The following is a 23,072-nucleotide window of genomic DNA, read 5'->3' as shown; positions in this document are numbered from 1 at the left end:
CTCGCGTCGGCAGCCGCCGTTGGCGGGGCGCCCGCGCTCGGCCCCGCCCCCTCGCCTCTCCCATTGGTCAGTCCGCCGAACGGGGCGGGCAGTCCGGGCGGGGTCCTTTGCGCTCGGTCATCGCGTCCTCACCGCGCGGCTCCGCCCGGCTGCCCGCGGCGATGCCTGTCGTCGTGCGCCCGCTCCGCTTCCGGGGCTCCGGCTGCGGGGACGTGGGGGACCTCAGCGAGGCCGAGCCCGCGCCGCCCCGGCCCCGCTCCGCTCCGTGCGGGCCTTCCTGGAGAGCGGCGAGCGCGGGCTGGCGGCCGCCGGCAGGTGGGGGAGCGGGGCGTCCGGGCGGGCGGCGCGGCCCGGCGATGGCGCTGGGGAACTCGCTGGAGACGAGCGGCTCCGCGGGCGCCTTGACGTCGCGCTGCAGGCGGCGGTCGCGAGGCCGGCGCTGTGCGGAGCGGGACGCTTCTACGTGCGTGCTGGAACTTTCCTGCTGGAAACAGCGCAGAGCAGCGCGGCACGATGGAGAGATGCGTGTGAACTCGCAGCCTGGTGGTACCTGAACGCTTTCCGTGTCGGTCCCTGTTCCGTTTGTGCCTGCAGTGGTTGCAGTTGAGTGCTCTCGCTGTGCACGCACTGAACGCCTGCGTTCCAAAAACTAGCTGCTGTTTTTAAGGCTGTCTCCTCGCCAAATCTTACTCTTCCGTACTTGTTGGAAAGATTTCAAGTGGGGTGAAGAAAATCTCAGCTGTTTCACTTGTCAGCAGTGCAACGACTCTGAAGGGCTAACGAGTGTATTTGCTGTAGGCTGTTCCCTTCTCTGTAATGCAGCCGCATTAACTGACATTAAGGTTATTGATACGGGAGGGAGGGGAATGACCCGAGTAGCTCTCGCACACTTCTTGCATAGACAGCAGAGCTTGATGAAGCTGAATTCTGTGCTTTATGGAATGCAATCAGTTTTCCTTTTGCACAAGTGCTTGCGCTCAGAACATCGCTTTCTCTTGTGCGCTCTTACAGCTGTTTGCAATCGTTCAGTTTCTCACCTCGTGTCCTTTCCTGAAAAGAAACAAGCTTGTTTCCTAACTTGTAAGACTAAATGAAGAGATTTGCTTTTTGTTGTCAAGAAGCTGTAGCAATTCTTTTCTTTCCTCGCCAGATTCCTAAACCAAAGTCAAAACTAATAAGAGGAGATGGGGCTGGGCAAGATGTGCTGGAAATGTTGGCCTGCGACCGAAAAAGCCAGTGTGGTAATAAAACCAGTAATTACAGATGTTCCGTAGTTCTGCTTTAATCTTATGAGCAGCTCATGTCAGAGTTAAAGGCTTGTTAAAGAGCACGCTTGGCGTCTTGGAACACACCATGAAACGTTCTGCATTTTGGCTGCGTATGAATTGCAAGCAGCGGTTTGATCCTGACACGTACTGGGCTTTTTCTTTGTGTCTGCAGGACGTTAAGATAGAATTTGACTTCCAGTGTCTCCTAGTCTGCTGGTTTCTGCCTACTAATACACTATTTGTAAGCACTGCTCGTCCCAAGTGTAAAAGAAAATACTGCTCTTTTCCTGTCACTTCTGTTCCCTTCTTTGTTCCAACAGGTTTGCTGCTTTTTTTCCTTTCTTTTTTTCTTTCTTTCTTTTTCTTTTTTATTATGGTAAAGCTGAGGCAGTCATTTTCAGTCTTCACTGTCCTATGGGCTGTGGATGAAAACCAAGAAAACACCGGGCATCGGGCTGAATTGTTCCTGAATAGGTGAGACTGACAGCTACTTATTTTGAGGACAATTGCAGCGCCCTTATAATAAAAATTCACAGTAACTCTGGAGAACTGGATTTGAAAATGCCTTGGGACTGCTGTCAGCCCATATGCTAGAAGAGTGGCTTAATTACAGGGAGAGTGTAAGGAAGAAATTTGCAAATATCTGAAGGGAAATCTTGCTTCCCAGCCGGAAGCAGCAGGAACAACCCACTGCATCAAGCACTGTTGTCCTTGTTTGAGTGTTCTGATGTGACACCATGTTTTTCTAGGTCATAGGCTGCTGAACTGAAGCCACGGCAAGGAAGACTTCTTGAAAGCGATTGTGGAATCTTTTGCAAACAAAAGTGGTTTATTTACATTGTTTGAAAGCCTCGTTGGGAGTGGAGCTTCTAAAGAGAGATCTTTTCTCGGCACAGAGGCTGTGGGAGATGTCAGTCCCCAGGCACCAGAGCAAGGAGAACTTGCTGAACACGATATTGGTGAGAGGTGCTGCTTACACTCCGCATACACGTGACTCTGTATCAGAGGTTCTTCTCCAAGTGCTTCATTTGCAGCAACAGACCAGTGTCTGTCACAGCTGTTCATCTTTCCCCTAATGAGAGGCTACTTTGCAAGAAGTTCCACCTTCAGCTGCGGCGGAGAGGCAGCGTCATCGTGCCAGGTTCTGAAGAATTTCTCACATACTTCCTGCTTCCACACTGTTGTCTTCTGGTCTGTTCTGATTCATTTCCAGTTGAAGCTGCCTGTTGAGCTTTGTGTGCTTGTACGCTGGTAAGTGCTGACAGGAAGGCCCGTACTTATTTATGTGTAATCTGTGAACACAGGTTAGAGGCATGAAAGCGAAATAATTCCAGGATGAGTTGTGAACTAATGAGGTCTTCCCGTTTTTTAAGCTTAACTTGAAGGTGAAGTCTGGCTTTGAATTTGAGCGTAACAAGAGTAGAATGCTGGTGGCCTCCTACTTGGCTCTTAGTGGTCGGAAACAGGTAGACTATTCAGGGTGCAAAGCAAGGAGGCTTATGGCCCTTTCTCTTTGTATGTGTGTTATATTTGTGCATCTGTTTTATATATGAAACAGAAGTTTATGCTACTGCGGCCTCTCTGAAGAAGTTTGTTCATCATGTTTTAAATACATAACGCACAACTTACAAAACGGTTTGTGCTTCTTGCTCGTAGGCCAAAGATTTTCCTTGTTGGAGAAGTGTGATGTTATCTCCATTCTGTGCTTTGTCAAAACCACTGACAAGTGCCAATGCACTTTGGTTGCGCCCTTCTGTGAAGTAGCTGTTGCTTCTGCAGGAGTTATTTGTGCAGTGTGAACAGGTGCAGAAGTCACTTGAAGAAGGCGGCATCTTACTTGGAACTTCTTGGTAGCAGCTTGTTAGACAGAGGCGAGCAGGTGGGAGGAGGTTGGTGGGAAGTGCTTTGATGGGAGAAACGTTCAGAGCTCGGTCCTCTTGCAGTGAAACCCAGCTCTGATCAGAGGCAGGTCTTCCTGACTCGGACGCAGACCCTGGTTTCTCACAACCCTTGTTGTTGCACAGGTGCTGTTTGGATGCACAGCTGTGGTCTCCAGCACCTCGCGTGGCTTGGCTTGCAGTGGAATTCTGTGTCAGTGTTATTCCCACTGCGCAGATCGTTACAACAACTTTTTCACTCGCCCCACGAGACATCGAGACTGGAAACAGATGCTCCTGAATCCGTTTGCCTGTTGGTCCTTGAAGTAAGCAAGCTTCCCAAGTTGTTAAATGCATTTAAATGCTGGTTTTTTGGTCCCTAATTCCTTCTGTTTGTTTGTTTTTACCAAAGCAGGATTTTTTACTCGGGATGGTGTTCACTGGCAACTTAGAACTGCAAGAGAAGTTCAGCACTCAGCGTGGCACACATCAACCTCCTTGCTTGCCGTTGCTGCTGTGCAAGCAGAACTGTACTGAGAAGCAAAGGTCCTGGTGGGATGCTGTGTGTACTCTCATGCAGAAAAAAACAACGTAGGAATGCTTCAGTTGGGAAATATTGGAAGCAACCTTCTAGAGGGCTTCTGAATTGATTGCCGTGGGCTGCATAAAACCAGTTCCTTTTGTTTGAACGTTCAAGGTTTTTTGCTGCAGGGGTGTGAGATGGTGAAGAGCTTTGTAAAAACGGGCTTTACGTTTCTGATATTGCATTTGTAAAGAAGTGCTGGCTTAGGACTAAAGCTGCTTGTTGTGTTCATCAAACAAATGACGTGTGAGCAGATGGAAAAGAGGGAATGCTAACTGAGGAATGTTTCTGTTGACATTCAGGCCAGACTCGGCAGCCAAGCTGAAGCTTCTTGTACAGCATGGATGGAGTACTGTGTGAGCCCTGGAGAGACACGGCCTTCACCTGCCTTAATTATACACTGGGCAAGAAGCCTGCAAGCAACAGTAAGTTAAGATTGTCTGTAAATAAGTACCGTCTGTTTTTCTCTGATTTGCAAACGTAACAGGCTAAATAAAATCAGATGAGAATGTAGTACTGAGAAGTGCTGCTGATTTTGGTGGCATGACTGGAGCAACCACCTTGCCTGACAAGTACTCTCTACCTCACTGCTCTGAACAGCACAGGTAAAAGCAACGTTGTTTTCTCCCCGTGTTACCTTCTGTGACTATAGAGAGACCTTCTGAAATACGTCCCAAGTGTCAGAGAAAAGCTCTTGAAACTTCTCGAGAAAACAACTGCATCAGAGAAGAAAAAGTAAGAATGACACGTTATTGGAATTTTCTGTGGCAGTCTGAATTTCTCTTCTTCAACAGGGCGTTAGCCTGAACTCGTGCGACCAGAAAGAATCTATGGGAAGAAGCGTCTGCTACTGGAAGGAAATTCTGCTTAGCTTGAAAACTATCAAAAAGCACAGAAGTATTCCTGAACCTGCTGATGCTCTCTTCAAGCATTTCCACAGTGTGGACATCCAGGTACTGACGGATATTCAAAGAGGAGAGTAAGAGGGGTTGTACGTCGCGGGCTTGCATGCCAATGGTTGGTTGGTGTTTTGTTTTGGTTGGCTTTGTGTGTTGATGGGTGGTGGTTGTCTTATTTTTTTGTCGCTGTGCTGCTAATGCTGAGGTTTGGTAGGATCTTTCTGTTGAACTCCTCGGAGTTTTAAAACTCTCTGGTTGGAGGACACTGAACTGCCTTAGCACCAGCTTTCTGAAAAGCTGCTTTCCTGTCATGCAGGGAAAGCAGGCATAGTCTGAACCTCCTCCTATCTGCCTACTTACTAGATGCTTACAGTCTTACACCGACTGTTCCAGGTGTCCACACTGTGTTGTGTGTGACTTGTCTGTGGCTTTGGTTGTAGGTCCTCCAGGTTGCAGCCTGTGAAGAAGAGGCACGTGTGGCTTTTGCAACGCTGGGTGCAGCTGAAGGCAAAACTGATGATGCTTTATTAGCCTTTGAAGCTGTTAACACTGCGGTTTTGCACTGGAACCTATGCACTGTAAGTCTGTAAATTGCATTACCTCAGAATGCTTTTCTGTCACTTGCGTTCTGACCAGTTCTTCCTGATCGATGTGCTGTTACTTAGCTTGGTCAAAGAAAGGCAGAGGAGGTTGAGAGTGATGGTGTGCTACCAGAGGAACAAGAAGAACGCAGAGCCTGTCTTGTTGAAAGGCAGCACTGCCTGATGAAGATCACTGAGGAAAGCTCCTCTGACCCGTCAGTAGCTGCCCAAGTCAGTACAAGAATCAGTGCTTGTGTGAATGGTCCTCTTAGTTAATGTTAACAGGTGTGGGGCTTTCCTGGGGGAAAACAACAGCAAAAACACCCCGAGTTTCTGCAGAAAGCCGTGTGCGCTGTGCCGCCGTCGATCAGGACGCAGTCTCTTGCTCTGAGGAAGAATTGCCATCACGACTTGCGTTTCCAATCCATTTCTAGCTGCCGGTATCTGTTAGAGCTGTGACGGAAATGCTGGAGGCAGTGATCCGGGAGCCTGGGGAGAACGGTGAGGAGGGAAGTCTTGCCTCCAGAAACATCTCACGAGCTGCGCACGTGGAAGTGAAAGATGCAGTTCCATCACCCAAGAAGTTCTCTTTCTCACCAACTAACACCTACCAGCTCTATTAGCCGGTTACTCTTTTAGGGAAGTGTTCCTTTTGTGTAAGAAAATCCAAGTTCAGTAAGCTTTTCTTATTTTCTTTGCTCAGACTCTCCTGCAGTGGGCAGAAGATCACAAGTCCTTACTTCAAAAGCTGTGTCAGCAAGTGGAAGCTTTAAAGGTAAACAGCTTTTGTCACTATACTGGATGCAGAAGAGTTGATCTTTTTGTTCTGGTAAGTACTTTGTCACCCAAGCACTGAACTAAGCTTCACTTGCCAGGCTACCTCTTAACTCAGTGAAGAGAACTGCTATAAACATCCGCTTAAATTCAGGGCAAGAGTGAAACTTTGCCTACAAACTCTAATTTGGTACTCAGATATAGGAAGTAATGCTGAGGATTGTGTGTGCAGAAAGTTGTGCTTTCTTCAGCTTAGCTGTTGTCATCTTGGTTCTGGGTTTATTTCTAGCTTCAGGGCACAGTCTCGGTTTTGTAAAGCATGGGCAGGTCGTGGATTATTGCAGCAGTTAACTCTTCTTTTTTCTTTTGTCTCAGATCTTGAACGTGCTTTTAAATAGCAAAGGAGCGTAGGGATCATTCCTTGGGTTTTCCCCACATACCTGTGTTTCATACGTTTCCATTCTCTTAATTGAAACCCTGTCTTTAACAGAATGAAACACGGGAAATGAAACGTAACAGTTGCAGTGTAAGCGTGCCATCTCATCGCTGGCCTGCTGAAAGCTGTGGAGCAGATACTGTGTCAGATGGTTATGGGAGAGCACAACACCTTCGTGAAGCTCCTTGGAAGGGTAAGTCGATGCTGGATTTTTAATTGACCGCTTAGCTAAACAGTGAGACTTCTTAAAACCTTTCTGCAGTGTTCTGAGATGAATGAGTAAAACTGGTCCCTGGGGAAAGTTCATTCAAGTCAGAAATGAAAGCTGGATGCAAACCCTTTTCTTGGTGTTCAGTTGCTACCTCTGGCCCGTCTGTTTGCAGTAGCCAGTCACCTGCTGTGACTCGCAGTGTCTTGGAAGAACTGCTGCAACCAATGTACCACCAACAGAGGTGAGGACAAACAAATCTGCTCAAGCCATTTCTACTGATTTGTTGGAAACAGCTGGTTGTGATTCTGTGTGCAGCTGGGTATCACTGCGGTTCCCTAGAGAGCATTTACTACACTTGAGGTCTGCTGGAGACAGGCAGAAAGTTCCATTATCAGCTGATCTTTGGGACGTGGGGTTTGGGAGAAGCAGCCAGCAAAAGATGTTTTTAACGTGCTGGCAATGTCCTCTGCTCGTTGTCTGCGATGTTCTTTTCCCCTAAGTAGTGTGGGGACTTGCTGGTTTTGACTGTTTTGGTACTAAAGGAAATGAGTCAGTTCACTTACGCTTCTCTCCAGTCTGTGTGTTCAGGTACCATCCAAGTTTTGAACGTATGATTTCAGTTTAAACTGATGAGAGTTGAAATCTAATTTTAAGGTGCACCTTGCTATGAAGAGTGCACGTTGCATGGGCTTCAGCCCCCTGGTCCCTTTTTCTCCTTCTGCACGAGGAAGTAACGGTGTGTTTTTCTGTAGGCGCCTGTCTGTGGCACGAACGGAGCTGCACCTCAGCACGTCGACGTGCTCAGCAACAAGCGATCCACGCGCCGCCTCTGCACAGCACTTGTGCTGCTGTGCTTCCTCAAGGCACCTGTGGTGCACCTGTGTGTTTTGATGCTCCGTCTGCTGGAATCCTTTCTCCTCGTGGAGGTGATGATCGCTACAACTACGGCCTGCCCCAGGCGAGCGCAAATCCACCTCTGCCTGAAGCAGGCTGTTTTACAAGACCTGCGTTTGCACCCACAGGTTTAAAACCTGCAGAGTCCTGTGTCAGTGCCGCACAGGACAAATTAGGATCCGCCTTTGCGACAAAGGAAGGGCAGTGGGACTGTAACATCTCTGCAGTGAGAAATGAACCCGCTGCCCCAAAATGTGCTGCCCTGCAGAACGCAAACAAAACTCGTTCAGCAGTATCTCTTCAAGAACTGTCCTTTCAACTCGATGGGAAAACCCCAGCGTGTACCTCTCAGAATCTGGCAGATGCTGAAGCGGAGCCTGCAGAGGGAAGATGTAACTTCTCAGTGTGGATGCCTCCAGGTGGATTTAAATTTGGCATAGAGGAGTGCAATACAAATTGCGCTAAGGAAGACGATCCGCCCAAGGAGCGTACAGCAGGCTTGACAAACATGGATGGAAAAGACAAAAATGAACTGCCCTCAGGTGGTGGAGTTACACTCCAATCTCAAGAAACAGCAAACAGGGACAAGAGTGAGCCCAGCTGTGAGAAAGGCACGTGGATAACAGCTCATGTTTCTGGTACGAACGCAGCCAAAGCGTCTCCTTGTGGTGCCAACTCTGTAGCTGTGCTGGAGGAAGCTACCAGGGAACACAGCGACCTCAGCCATGGTGGTGATGGTTCTGATGCCGCTGTAGAGGCCTCAGAGGCTTTAAGCACCTGTGAAACGCCAAGAAAAACCGTGGTGTCTGCTCCAAAGTTTGTATTGAGGTCTGAATGTGTCAAGAGCGTTTTCAGTAACGAAAAGACATTCCCATCTGGCAAGACCTCGGCCATCGGTTCCCTCTTTGGATTCGGCTTTAATCCTCCAGGAAGGAGCGCTGATGGAATTTGAACATCTCAGAAAGCAGAGCAGGAAAAACCGGGAGTGGCTGAAGCAGCCAAAAGCTGCAGTGCAGCTCAGGAACCTTGGGAGAGCGAGGCATCCAAGCTGGCTCCTCCAGCACAAGATGGGCCCTCCGACTTCTCGTTTAAAGTTCTGGAAGAAGGTGAGCGTTAACTGAGCTAGTAATTTATTCAGCTGTGCTGCTCATTAGTCAGTCATTCATTAGTGCTGGTCATTGAGTTCTTCTGTCTTAACAGGACGTCGATTCTTTCAGTGCCAGTGCAGGTCTGTGATCTCCAAATCCTAGACTTTCAACTTGAGTGATGCTGAGCTGTAGCTGTTTGCACGTGAGAGCAGAAACGTGCCTTATGCAGGATTCAGCGTTGGTCTGCAGTGAGACAGGGAGCTGCGGGTAGGATTTTGGAATGTGTGCGAGGCGCTGTTTAAGATGTCAGGGTGAAGTGCTGAGTGCCTTTTTGAGCTGAACTGGCAGTGGATGTGCGCAGGCCTCGCTCTGACTGGCCACTACGAGAGCAGCACGTGTGCTTCAGCTTCAACTCGAGTCATCCCTTCAACTCGGAGGCATCCTGCTGCTCTGCCTCCATTCCTTTCCGGTAGCTTTACATCTTTATGCCTTGGATTGCCCTGGTTTTTCTTGTGCTTCCCAGAAGAGATGTGAAATAAGTTCTGTTCAGTCGCTGTGTCAGATCTTCTGGAATTTCACATGCTCAGAGCTCATCGGTAGTACAGCTGCTGCAGACAGCTTTCCGTTTCTGACTGGCTTTTGCAGTCCTTGGTTTTGCTTTTCCTCTGCAGATGATTCCCGTGTGGCTCTTCCTTGTAGCTGTGTTTTGTTTGGTGTAAGGCCATCACTAATTCTTGTAACGGTATGAAAATGCTGACCTGTTCCTGGTCTGAGACTTGAATTTCAAAGGGAAGGGGAAAGTATAGTGCTGCTGGAACCAACAGACTCTAACAGTACTTCAACTGAGAAAACCTGTCATCTTCCATTTGGCCAGTCACCCTTTCTGAGGCTGTGAGTGTCTGCATAGTAATAAAAGGTGGCACATATTGGGCTACCAGAAATATAAGTAAATGTCAAAGGAAGCTGGTGTCTGTAGTGGCAGTGGCAAGTTTGAAATCTTCATTATTGCGCGGAGGTTCTTGGATAGCAGCAGAAAACCAAAGCATGGCAGATTTACAGTTCCTTAGTTATCCTGAATGAGTGTCTTTTTATCTAAGGATGCCTTTTCAAAAGCTCTGAATGCAAGATGTTCTGAGTATCGTTAGGTTGCTTCATAATGTACGTGCCAGAAATGATCTCAGTATTTAGCTGTCTTATCAGCTGTTTTCCACTGATGTTTGTTCTTGGCAGCAGGCCCCCCAGTCAAACCTGAGCTGCAGAGGGAATGTGTTACTGCTTCTCAGGTGTCTCAGGGAGAGAAAGGAAACAGCTTTGCCTCCTAAAGTAGAAACGGCTTTGGCTGGTAGAATTCCTCCTAGCAGGTATGTAAGAGTGGAGAGATTTCAGAGCAGTTTCCAAGGGAAATGGTGCTCGTTTTGGAATCGCACTGCTCCAAAGGCACTTCAGTCTCTTGTCGAGTCCAGCTTGAGTGTGTCTTAAGAGTAATGAAGAGTTCTTGTTTGTTTCTTTCCCCAGTTGTTCGCTTCCCTTAATCCCTGTTACTTAGCTGCTCTGAAGCAGTAGGAGCTGTAGGAGCTGTAGGAAAGTTGGAGACTGAGAACTTTCAGTCATGATTTCTCTGTACTGCAGTTGTAATTAGAAATGGAGAAATTTATCAGTTGCTGGGAGGGAGGGAGGGAGAGAGGGAGGGAGAGGAGGGGGGAAATGCGGCTTTATTGGAGGGAGCGGTTATTCTTAGTGTCCAGCCTTAATGTAGTTTGAAAGTTAGGCTCTCATGGCTTATTTGCTTCCTGTTCTATTAATCGTGCTGACTTATTCTTCCTTCCTTGTACAGATTTACATACTGAGCAACCAGTGAACAGCAGCGGAATTTGTGCAGTCAGCTGCGAGCAGCGAAGAAGCAGAATGCACAGAAACTGCTCACGTATCTCAGGATTTACCAGGAGGTGGTGATGCAGCTTTTTAGGAAGGAGAAGAACTGCAAGCTCAAGCAGAGATGAGTTTAACTGGAAGTAGCCTTGTGTAGCTTTGTAAGGCTTAACACAGTTGTTCGTGTCTGGATTTCGTGTTTGACCCTAGCGTGCCTAATAGGATGAGGAGCTTGCAATGACTGTAATCTTCTAGTTTGGCCTCCTGTAAAGAACAGACCTTAATTGCAGGTTAGCGTAATGATTCAGAGCACCAATAAACAGTAGGTGGTGTCCTTTAATTGGAGCAGCTGATCTGGTGAAGTCTGCAGAATGTCGTCTTCCTCTTTCTTCAATATCTGTCTGCCTTTCCTCATCTCTTCATCACAGTATGACTTCTGTGGGGTTTTTCTCGCCTTACCTGCTCTTTTTCTCCTTCGGTGTCACTTCTCCCACCAGAAATGCTTGTCTGTCACGCGTTTCTGCAGTTCTTCCAAGTTTTTCTGTAGCTTTGGAAGATGTGTCAATTGAGGAATGTTAAAAGCCAGTAATGCGCACGTAGAAAGCGTGGAGGACATGCAGCTGTGAGGCCTCCGTTTATTATTTTCAGTTGATTCTTGTTCTGTCAGATGCCAGCATGAAGTTATTTCACGGTCTTTAAGAGGAGAGCACCTGGGATGCTAACAGTGCTGCGTTATCACTTAGCACATCATTCAGCAGGCCTGAAATTTCGCTGGGGAATTGTGGCCAGCACACTGGATAGCTTAAGAATCAAACAACTTGCTATGCAGCGTGGTGCAGGCAGTGTTGCATTGCTAAAATGAATTTCAAACGCTGGAACTTGTTGGGCTCTTCCATTTGGAGAAGGCAGGGCTTTTCATTCACTTCAGTGCATGATGAGTGTCGAGCTGAGGGTACAAAGCCACTGGAGAAGAATGTGAAGGAATTGTCTTCAAAGAGAGGGCAGAACTTTACAGCTGGGCCAGAGATGCCGCTCAGCGGAAGGAGCTCTTGGAGAGCTGAAGGTCCTCTTCCGGACACAGCAGAAGTATTCCAGGACCCTCGTGAGAAGGGGCCGAGTTGCTGAGGTGTGTGCAAAGCATGTCATCGCCACAGAAATGAACTCATTGCCCTCTGAGACATCAAACTGCTTGAATTTGGACAGCTACAGGTGATGCTGGTGAGTCGGTTGGGTGGTTTTTACAGTTCTTTCCGGTCTCTCCTGCAGTCGGTTTGGCTTTGTTTTACCCTGGAGATCCTACAGAACAAAAGCTGCTGATCTCTGGCTGCAGTGAGTAGAGCTAAGGAAATCTCTTCTTGGGTTTGTTTTCAGACGGTGAAGTGGAAGCAGAGCGAGTTGCGGTCAGATTAGAAGTTCAAGAACTGGCTGATTCTTTCGAGAGCAGATTGAAGAATGCCAGCAGAGCTTGTCAGAGCTGCAGAAGGGCCAGCTCTCTGTGGCAGCGGAGCTGTCAAAGGACACCGGCCCTGTTGTTGTGTATTTGGACGTTTCTGCCAGCGATGAACCTTCAGGACACACAGCCACGGAGCTGCTTTCACACATTGTCCCTCGGACGGCTGAAAAGCTCAGGGCCCTGTGCACAGGGGAGAAAGGCTCGTGGATTCAGGAGTACCACGTTTCACAGGATAGTTAGTGACTTCCTATGTCAGGTAAGCTTAACGTGAAGGCTTTTCACGGAGAGAAAAAGCCCACCTGGGCTGCAGCACCGCATGGATCCTGCCTGAAAGTGGGCTTTTCCAGTTTTTGACTGTAGTGAGAGTAGCCAAAATCAGCAGGGCTGCTGTCAGCAGCGACGCCTCAAGCTTTCCCGACACTTCTAGAGAGGATCACGTTTGATTCTTGGGGAGCTGTGACTTCATGGGAACGCCACAGCCTGCGTGTGAGACTTCATTTTGTTCATGCTGTTATCTGCCTGATGGCTCCTCTTTGACAGCTGTTTGATTTGTGGGCTCTTAGAGCCAGCTTTCAGCCTTTGGCAGCAGCAGGAAGCGGAGCTCCCGACGTGTTGTAGGCAGCGTTTGCTCTGCTCAGGGGCCTTGGCTGCAGCGTGTGTGCAGAGAACAGCGTGCGTGTTTGGCATGGCTGTGCAGCAGAGAACAGAAATGGTAGTTTTGTCATTTTTCAGTGCCTCCCAGGACAGCACTCTGTGGTAGATCAGAAATTGGTGTGCGTGTTGGATTTGCTGTTTAGCAGGTGCATTCTCCTGCTGCATCTCTGTGCATCTCTGTATCCTACTGTACTTTGACTGCAGGAGTTTTCTCGCAGTAGGGTCAAGGCCACCCAAACTCAGGTCTGTTGTGCTTTGAGTATGGAGCCCTTTCAAGGCTTGATTAAGACCTGGCAGAGTAGAAGCCAACGCTGTGTGAACGACAATTCAAGAGTGTCCTTTTCTGGAACTGCGCCCACAAATGGTCAGAATTCACTGTAGGATGCTTGTGATTGTTTTGTACTATTAAGTTCTGTCCACGAGAGCTTGTTCTCCCTATTCTGTCAAAAATACTGTTAGTTAGGAATTCTTGATGGTACTGTGCTCTCAAGTATGCAAACCTTTTTTTCCTATTAGAGGCACAATTTTTATATCAATGCATCGTAGCAAGCCAGATTTCCTTTCCTCCTTATGGAAAACCAGATGCTTTCAAACATCTTTCCAGTGTCATGAATAAAGGCTCCGTTCTTAAAACCTGTATCCCCTCCGTTGTGTGAAGGCTTGAGCGGGGTGGAAAAGCAGCCAGGCAGCCTGCCTTCTTTTGTAACACTGTTGGGATTTTGGGCTGTGCCATGGGTTCAGTTGCTCGTAGTCAACAGCGATTCCTTGGAACTGTCATTCAGTTCCAGTGTGTTTGTTTTGTCTCGATTAGTTTTGCTTTTCCACGTGCCGCTGCCCACAGGCACAGCCCTGCTGCTCAGAGAGCTGGGAACAATCCCTAACTTGAGGCTGCGCAGCTCTGCCTCGCGAGGTTCCGTCCACCCCTCGCTGGCAGGGTGCAGCCATCAGCCTCCCTGGGCTCTGTGGCAGTCCTGGGCCCTTCACACATCCTGTTTGTTCAAGTTCTTGGTAGCGTACGCCGTGCTGTGCTGTGTCTGATGCTCAGCTGTGAACGATCCTGATCATCTGCTGCAAATGCACTCCTGCGCTGCTGCTGGTGGCTGATCTGAGTGAGCTGGCCAGGCAGTGGCCAACCAGTTCAGGCCCACATTTGCTGTCACGGTGTGTGGTATCGCGCTCTTCTTCCCGTTTCCCAGCAGATCACAGGGCCTTGCAGCAACAGGGTGTTGAGATCCGCGCTCTCTCGCCCGGTGTGGCTCCCTCCTGCACCGGGCACGAGGTCCAGTGGGAACAGCACAAGCATTTTTATCTGCTTGCTTGGGCTTTTTAGAAACCCCGATGGCAGAGGGCTTGCTCAGCTCAAAGCCAGAAAGAAGTGGACTTGCTCTACTGAAACAGTGAAGAAGAGAGGCTGGAAAGGTCAAACGCCAGAAGGAATGAGGATTGCTGGGCCCAAAGCCGGAAGGAAAGGTCCTTGCTGGGCTGGAATGAATAGAGAAGGGTTTTGCTGCTCCTAAGCCCAGAAGGAAGAGGGCTTGTAAGACCATACCCAGAAGAAAGGGGGAGTGCTGGGCAACAAACCAGAAGGAAGGGGGCTTGCTGGACTCAAACCCAGAAGGAAGGGGCTTGCTGGTCCATACCCAGAAAGAAGTGGGTGTGCTGCGCCACAAAGCAACAAGAAGGTGCTTGCTGGGTCCTGAACTAGAAGAAAGGGGGCTTGCTGGGCCACAAATGGAGAAGAAGGGGGCTTGCTGGACTTGGTTAGGGTTAGAGTTAGTTTTAGGTTTGGGGCAGTGAAAGCTTAGGTTAGGGTTAGTGTTAGAGTTTGGTGTTAGTGTTGAGTTTTAGGGTTATGCTTGGGGTTAGGGTTTGGGCTAGGGTAGGGTTAGGGTTCGGTTAAGTTTGAGGGTAAGGGTTAGGGTTAGGTTCAGTGCTAGGTTTACATTTAGGGTTAGGATACAGCTGGGGTTAGGATTAAGGTTAGGATTAGGGTTAGTGTTTGTTTTGGGTTAGGACTGGGTCAGGGTTAGGGTTGATGTTCAGGTTGGGTTAATATTAGTGTGAGGGTTAGTATTTGCAGAAAGGTTTAGAGCAAGGTTTCAGGTTTGCATTAGAGTTAGGGTTGGGGTTAGAGTTTGGGGTTAATTTTGGGTAGTGTTAGGGTTAGGGATTGGGTTTGGTTGAGGGTTAAACTTATGGTAAGATTTAGGGTTGAGCTTAGGGTTAGGGTTTGGAATTAGGTTTAGGATTAATGTTGTGGCTAGGCTTAGAGTAAGGTTTAGAGTCAGGGTTATGTTTAGGGCAGGGTTTGGGTTAAAGTTAGGGTTGTGGGCTAGGGTGTAGTATCCTCTGTACAGATTCCATTGTGATACACGACTGAACCATTTGCCATTTCACATTTAATCCTTAGGGGCACCGAGTCAATGGGGGTTTCACGTGTTCTCATGTTCAATACAGAACCAACAGTGGCAGCAACGACGTCGAGACAACGACTTTCACAGGCATGAGAAGTAATGGAGATGTGCACAGTTCTTCCAGCCGCTGTGCAAAGAGCGAATCCAAACCAGCGCTCTTCTTTACAAGTCCCTTCATGCTGTGAGGTTTCTGCCAACGGTGGGTGTGCTTACAACAGAGACATGAGGTGAGCTCTGGGTTTTACTGACTCTTTCTGTGATGATTCTACGATTACTTTTGACCTTTTCGTTTTCCTTTTAGTTTTCTTTCATTGTTATTTTGTTCCAGGCGTGTACCTGGACAGAGCCCAGCAGTTCCATGATACCATTGTGTCCGTGATGCTTTCCTAGTGAAGGGAGTTTCACCTGGGTGATACCTCCTTGTACAGCCAACTGCACTGAAACAAAACGAACCTTGCTGTTATTCCTTTCATGTGGTCATTTAAGTGGCCATTTTAATACAATGTATTTTAATCAGAGAGATGCCAGTCAGTCAGAGATCCCCCACGACATCCTTATAGCAAAGCTGAGGAAGTGTGGGATGGATGAGTGGACAGTGAGGTGGGTTGAGAACTGGCTGACTGGCAGAGCACAGAGGGTCGTTGTTGGTGGTGCAGAGTCCGGTTGGAGGCCTGTAAGCAGCGCTGTTCCTCAGGGGTCTGTGCTGGGTCCGGTCTTGTTCAACATCTTCATCAATGACCTTGATGAGGGGATGGTGGCCACCCTCAGCAAGTTTGTGATGATACGAAGTTGGGAGGATTGGCTGAAGGCCGTGCTGCCATTCAGCGAGAGCTGGACAGGCTGGAGAGCTGGGCAGAAAAAAACCAGATGAGGTTTAACAAAAGCAAGTGTAGAGTCTTGCATCTGGGGAGGAATAATTGCATGCACCAGTACAGGTTGGGGGATGAGCTGCTGGAGGGGAGCTCTGCGGAGAGGGACCTGGGTGTCCTGGTGGATGACAGGTTGCCATGAGCCAGCAGTGTGCCCTTGTGGCCAAAAAGGCCAATGGCATCCTGGGGTGCATTAAAAAGAGCGTGGCCAGCAGGTCGAGGGAGGTGATCCTCCCCCTCTGCTCTGCCCTGCTGAGGCCTCATCTGGAGCACTGCGTCCAGTTCTGGGCTCCCCAGTACAAAACAGACAGGGATCTCTTGGAAAGAGTCCAGCGGAGGGCCACCAAGATGGTGAAGGGCCTGGAGCATCTCTGCTATGAGGAAAGGCTGAGTGAGCTGGGTCTGTTCAGCCTGGAGAAAAGGAGACTGAGAGGGGACCTGATCCAGGTCTGTAAATATCTGAGGTGTGGGGGGCAGAATGGCGAGGCCAGACTGTTTTCAGTGGTGAGTGGAGACAGGACGAGGGGAAAATCCTGGAAACTGCAGCATAGGAAGTTCTGCACAAATTTTAGGATTTGGATTTTCCGCCTACTTTTAGGATTTGGAAGTGATGGTCTGACAGTAATTAGACAAATTGAAACGGCTTTTAAATGGTTTTATGAAGACATTTCTTAGACATGGGCACAGGAAAATGTTGCCAAAAGAGGCTGTGGATGACCAAACCCTGGGTACATTCAAGGTCAGGATGGATTGGATGCTGGACAGGCTGATCTGGTGGTTGGCAACATGGCTGGGGCTTGGAATTAGCTGACCTGCTTCTGGAATCCAGTGGATGTGTTTATTAATTGAGCTGACTTTGAAATACGTTCTGCAGAGATGACCCTGATGCCTTGGAAGAGCTCAGGAGAAACATGGATATCTCCAGGGAGAGAAAGAAATCACATTCTTGGCTGCTGAGCCAGTCTGGTCTACTGGGAAACAGAGCTCATACAAGTAGGCAGCACTGCAGAGAGACAGTTGTGCCCATGAGCAGCTCGTGTGAAGCATTCAGCAGAGCTGGGGACATGATCTGCAGGTGACAGGACAGAAGAAAGAGATCTGACACGCTGTGTGGCACGTTAGGCTGTGAGCTCACTGGAGGAGCATTGCCCACAGCCCTTGACAAGGCAAGTCTCTCATTGCAGGCAGCATTGCGACTTTTACTGCAGGAATCACTGAATTTGGGACATCCATTGCAAAACAGGCTGAAGGCACTCCATATTTCTTTATTTTGGATAAAAACCTGCTCCAGCTGAGGGCTTTCCTGCTGCAGCATCAGAGCACAGCCCTGAGGGCTGCGTGTCCCAGGACGGCTGCAGGCTGTGCAGGCAGGGCTGCAGCCGGGTGCCCAGGGCTGTCCTGCAGAGCAGGTCCTGCTGTGCCCCAGGGGCTGTGTGCCGGGGCAGGGACTGTGCTGCCTGCCAGGCTCAGCACTCAGCTGCCTGGGGAGCTGCCCAGGGCGCTGCGGGGAGACGTGTGGGGGGAAGGAGCCCCCCGGCAGGGCAGGGCAGGGCAGGGCAGGGCAGGGCAGTGCAGGCTCCTTCTGCTGCCCCTGCCTTCTGCTCCCCCTGCCTTCTGCCTGGGCAGGGGGATCACAGATACTCTGCTCCTCAATGTGTTTCTAAGGGCAGTTTGTAGGAGAAGCAAGGTAGAGATTTTCCTTTTCCTTATCTCAGGGAGGGGGAAAGGATTGGAGGTAGAAATCTGAAAGGGGCTGTCAACTTTGAGCACAGCTATGAGACTCCGGAATTGTACTTCTCTCGATCACTTGCATTGTGAACGGTCACACAGAATATGGTTTCAGCCTCTCCATTCTCGAAGGATGGAACCTGTTGAAATTATCATTGTTTTCTGCAGACACAGATAATGCACATACCCTGTAAACAGGCAGCTTTCTCTGACAGAAATTGAACTGCACAGAGGTTGGGGTTGGGTGCTCTAAGAGCAGTTGAGGTAAAGATATCAGACGTAGAAATAGCTGAAAATACCCAGAAAGAGCTAAGATTCCAAAATGAGAAAAAGTCAAACTCTCCATAAGTTACTTTTTCTTACGGAATGCTGAACTTCATGAAATTAAACTCAAGAAATGGGGCTAAATGAACATCTGCCAAAGAGAAAGAAAAGGTTTTATAGTATAGCAGGAGTGACTCTGAGAATGGTCTTGACTCGTCATTATCTCCTGCACTCTGCACAGGACTCCATGCCCAGGAACTGCAGATGCCCAACAGCAGCTCCATCAGCCAGTTCCTCCTCCTGGCGCTGGCAGACACGCGGCAGCTGCAGCTCCTGCACTTCTGGCTCTTGCTGGGCATCTACCTGGCTGCCCTCCTGGGCAACGGCCTCATCAGCACAGCCGTAGCCTGCCACCACCGCCTGCACACCCCCATGTACTTCTTCCTGCTCAACCTCGCCCTCCTCGACCTGGGCTGCATCTCCACCGCTCTCCCCAAAGCCATGGCCGATGCCCTCTGGGACACCAGGCACATCTCCTACGCTGGATGTGTTGCCCAGACCTTTCTGTTTGTCTTTCTGATGTCAGCAGAGTATTGCATCCTCACCATCATGTCCTATGACCGCTACGTTGCCATCTGCAAGCCCCTGCACTACGGGACCTTGATGGACAGCAGAGCTTGTGCCACCATGGCAGCAGCTGCCTGGGGCACTGGGCTTCTCTATTCCCTGCTGCACACTGCCAATACATTTTCACTGCCTCTCTGCCATGGCAATGCTGTGGATCAGTTCTTCTGTGAAATTCCCCAGATCCTCAAGCTCTCCTGCTCAAAATCCTACCTCAAGGAAGTTGGGCTTATTGTATTTTGCATCCCCTTGGAGCTTGGTTGCTTTGTTTTCATTGTTGTGTCCTATGTGCAGATCTTCAGGGCCGTGCTGAGGATGCCCTCTGAGCAGGGACGACACAAAGCCTTCTCCACGTGCCTCCCTCACCTGGCTGTGCTCTCCCTGTTTCTCAGCACTGACTTTTTGGCCTACATGAAGCCCCCATCCATCTCCTCCCCATCCTTGGACCTGGTGGTTTCATTTCTGTACTCGGTGGTGCCTCCATCATTAAACCCCCTCATCTACAGCATGAGGAACCAGGAGCTCAGAGATGCTCTGTGGAAACTGGTGAACAAATGCGTTTCGAAAGCAGTGAGCTGCCTTTCTTTTTCTAAGAATTGTAATGCAGATTTTAACTGAATCAGCCTGTCTTTTTTTTTATTTCTGTACTCATTGTTAAGTGCAATTTATTGAAAGCTTTGTTCTGTATTTTATGTATTCTAATGCTTTTCACTGAAACATCATTATCCACATGATTTACTACTCAGTTTGTACCTATCCAGTGTAGCCCAGACACACTGTACATGAGGAACTGGGTTCTCTGTGAATTTTAACTAAGCAAAGGGCATGCAATGACTTTGTCTGTCTTCCTTCCTTCCTTATGAGACATTTCTGGAGCTGCCAGGGTCAGATTTTCTCATAAACCCAAAATCCAACAGGAAGCAATAGCTGCCAGGCCATCCCTTGGCTCCTGGCTGTGGTCTGTGCTTTCAGGCCCACATCTGTCAGTGCCTCTGACAGGCCAGCAGAAGCATCTGGTTTGCACACTGGTTGTGAGATCCCTTCTTCCTTGGTCCTTGTGAGACCGTGCATAGGAAAAGTTCTTGCTTCTTGGTTCTCACCTCAGAGGCTTAGTTTTCTTTTTTTCTTTTTTTTTTTTTTCTTTTCCTGGAAGCCTCCATTCATTGCTTCTTTCCATTTGCCACGCAGAGGTGGGCACTGCCTCCGGGATGCCCTAGGGTAGCTGAAGCATGCATGAGAGCCTGGGAAAGGTTGCCCAGGACTCTCAGGAGACATTCTGGAGCATGAATTTGCAGGTAGGAAGCACAACTGTGGAGTAGCACAGAGCTGCTGGGCAGGAGGTGCAGGTCCTCCTGCAGAGCTTGGTGTCCTTCTTCCTTCCTAAGGTGCCACTTCCACCTCAGGAATGGAACAGCCAACAGAGGTGAGACAGAAACTTTTCAAGAAAAGGCTCAGTGTTGCACTCAGGGACAGAATTCAGTGGTGTGGTTTGGTGTGTTGAGCTGAAACTCAGCCCCATTGCCCCTTAGCCTTGCAGCTCCTGTGGCTTGGTGACAGTGCTGCTGTGTGGCTGCAAACACAAGCAAGGACATGCAGTGGGCACTTCTGTCACACAGATTGTTTCCACCACAGCAAGTCTGTCGCTAATGGAGATCTCCTCACGGCGGTGCCTGAAGGCTCAGGGCCTCTTTGAAAGTTGCTGCCAAGAACATTCCCAAGGAATGGACTGCACAGATTCCCACACTTACTCTCCTACTCATGCTAAAACCAAGCTTTGTTGATAACGTTCAAAGATTGTATTTAATGCTTGCCCAAACTGCAGCCCACATCAAAACACTAATCCTTAATGCTTGTCCATACCCTAACAGTGTCCTGAAAACCTTAGCAGAACACCAAGCCCTCTCACTGAACCTTTGCTTAATCTCTGCCCCAAAAGGTGAGTTTTAACACTTAATCCCTACCCTGAACACCCACCACCCATAGAGCCTGCTCCTGTGCTCTGCCCTCCTCACCTTCAACCCCTTCCCTAACCCTAAACTTTGAGTACTTGGCTGTCCAGGGCAGAGCAGGAATCGTGGAGTCTTTGAGCAAATGCGTGCAATGCAGTGATGAACGTGAGGTGATGTATGGACAGGAGGTGATGTGACTGATCAGCCTGAGGCCATCAGGAGGAGGTGGGTAGGAATGCTGCCATGAGCTCAGCTCTACCTCAGCACCTCCTGGCCTGCAGGTGGCACGAGGCTGTGAAGGTGGCTGTGAGATCACTTCTGTGTGTGGAGTTGACAGGCCAGCCCCAGAAAGGCATTTCATGCCTGAAGCAGCTGTTGGTCAGCCCTTGGCTCCTGGCTGGGGTCTGTGCATACAGGATCACAACTGCAGTGTCCCTGAGAGGCCGACAGAAAGTGCCAGGTTGACGTGTTGCCTGCGGGATCCTCTGTGCCTGAGCACCTGGTAGGGCCATAGAGCAAGAAGGAGGTTTGTGTGAGGGATTGTGATGGCTCTTCTGTGTGAGTTCACAACTCAATAGCAGGAGGGACGTGACTTGGTCGTGTCTACCTGGAAACTGGCAGGTGCCTTGGAAGATGATGGTGAGGTTCTGTCACAGAGTTATCTAGGTCAGTCTATGCCCGTGACAGGGGGCAGTAGGGCTCTGGCCCCCCTCCAAGCCCCACAAAATGGGAAGGGTGAAGGAAGAGAGATAGGAAGATGGGAGCTGGGCTCAAGGAAGGAAAAAAGTAAAAACAGCAGCAATGATCTATGGAGGAAAACTTAATTTACTATGATACTGGAATGCAAGATAACACAGTATCATATAATCTAATTGAAACTGAGACTAATAAACCAGGTAAGATAGGAGAGAGAGAGAGTTCCTGAGTGAGTCAAACCTGAAAAGCTTGGAAGGGCTGGGAAAGCACCTCCAGCACCCACTGCCAGGCAGCAAGAGAGCGCCCCATCCAAAGGGCCAGGTGCCATGACTTCAGTAATGTACAGGGACAGGTACCTGGAACTGCAGCATGAACACTTTAACTGCCAGTGCACTGCTTGATGTCATGGTGTGGAATGCTGAAAACCAGAAACACAGAACCATGACATTGGAGTTAGCTCTCTTTATTCCAAGTTTAATCGCACTTTACTCCAGGCTTACTCACACTTGACTCAAGTATCTCTGACTCACGCTTTGCTCAAGAGTTACTCAGACTTTTCCTTAAATTTACCCACACTTGACTCTGGGTTTACTCACACTTTTCTCTGGGTTTTACTGACACCCTGCTCTGGCTGTGTACACCCTCTGTTCCAGGCCTACCCACACTTTACTCCGGGTTTTTCTCACACTTTATTCTGAGTTTACTCACATTTAATCCTGATTTATTCAGAGTATTCTCCGGGTTTTATACACAATTTTCCCCAGGTTTGCACACTCTTTACTATGGGTTTACTTTTCCTCTACTCTGGGTGGACTCACACCTTACACTGGCTTTTACTCACACTTTACTCCATGTTTACTAACACTTTAGTCTGGGTTTTCTCACACTTGACTTGGGCTTACCTCACTCTTTACTCCAAGTTTACTTGCACTTTACTCCGAGTTTACTCACACTTCTTTTTTGAGTGCGTTGTACTCACACTTTGCTCAAGAGTTGCTCAGACTTTTCCTCAACATTACTCACGCTTGACTCTGGTTTTACTCACACTTTTCTCCAGGTTTTATGACACCCTACTCCAGGTGTGTACGCTCTCTCTTCTGGGCCTACGCACACTTGACTCCAGATGTTTCTCACACTTTGCTCTGAGTTTATTCACACTTGACTCTAGGTTTACTCACAGTTTTCTCTGGGTTTTACTCACACTTTCTAGCAGGTTTGCACACTCTTTACTCTGGATTTACTCTTCCTCTACTGTTGTTTCTGCATTTGATATTAAAAAGAGCAATTGGTTTGAAGAAGTAGAACACAATGCATTCGTATTCTGTAACATCCTTAGAAATAGTTGATATAAGAAGTAAAATACTGTATATGTGAGCAGCGTGTTTTAGAAGCATTGTTACTGAATTATGTTTTATATGTTAATTCTTTCTTGCGAAACTGTAGTAGTTGTTAAATGTTCCAAACAATGTGTGTATAGTATTAGGGATTAGAAAACATCTTGTAGAGTTGTTCTGTTAGGATAAGAAACTCCCTACAAAAGAAAAACAGATTTAACAAACATCAAAGAAGCCAGGGCCTCTACACAAGGCTGAACTGTCTGATTCCGTGAGAAGTTTGGGATGTGATGAGAGGCACCAAGATCCTCCCCTCTGTTCTTCTCCCAAGCTTGTCTTTGTGGAAGGGAAGACAAGAAGGTATCTGCAAAAGAAGTGTCAAGTGTGGAATAAGTCCATTAATTAATGACAGATCTATGCTTAGGCTGCAAAGATTCATGTTTGTCCAGTGTCTGCATGTTTAGTGAAGCGTCGAGAAGATTGTGAGCCTAAAGCACTCAGCTAATGAGGAACTAGGGGAGAAAGAGATCAGCATCGGGGAATACGGAATAAAAGATGTAATTCTGTTTTTCTGGGGTGCTCTCTTGCTTGCAGGAGGCCCTCCACT

The 23,072-nt window shown here is 48.6% G+C and overlaps 1 protein-coding gene and 1 pseudogene across 1 annotated transcript; both read left to right on the top strand.

Annotated features, from left to right (window-relative positions):
* Positions 1 to 189: 189 nt before the first annotated feature.
* On the top strand, positions 190 to 13,220 carry LOC128072905 (E3 SUMO-protein ligase RanBP2-like; annotated as a pseudogene).
* A 4,894-nt stretch (positions 13,221 to 18,114) lies between these two features.
* On the top strand, positions 18,115 to 19,104 carry LOC128072904 (olfactory receptor 14A16-like). The gene has a single exon (XM_052667129.1). It carries the CDS (start codon positions 18,127 to 18,129, stop codon positions 19,102 to 19,104), a length of 978 nt encoding a protein of 325 aa, XP_052523089.1. The 5' UTR covers positions 18,115 to 18,126.
* Positions 19,105 to 23,072: the final 3,968 nt, after the last annotated feature.

This window comes from Tympanuchus pallidicinctus, unplaced genomic scaffold (assembly GCF_026119805.1).
Source record: "Tympanuchus pallidicinctus isolate F22 unplaced genomic scaffold, pur_lepc_1.0 scaffold71, whole genome shotgun sequence".
NCBI classification, from domain to species: domain Eukaryota; kingdom Metazoa; phylum Chordata; class Aves; order Galliformes; family Phasianidae; genus Tympanuchus; species Tympanuchus pallidicinctus.
This window is presented reverse-complemented; position numbering and strand designations above follow the sequence as displayed.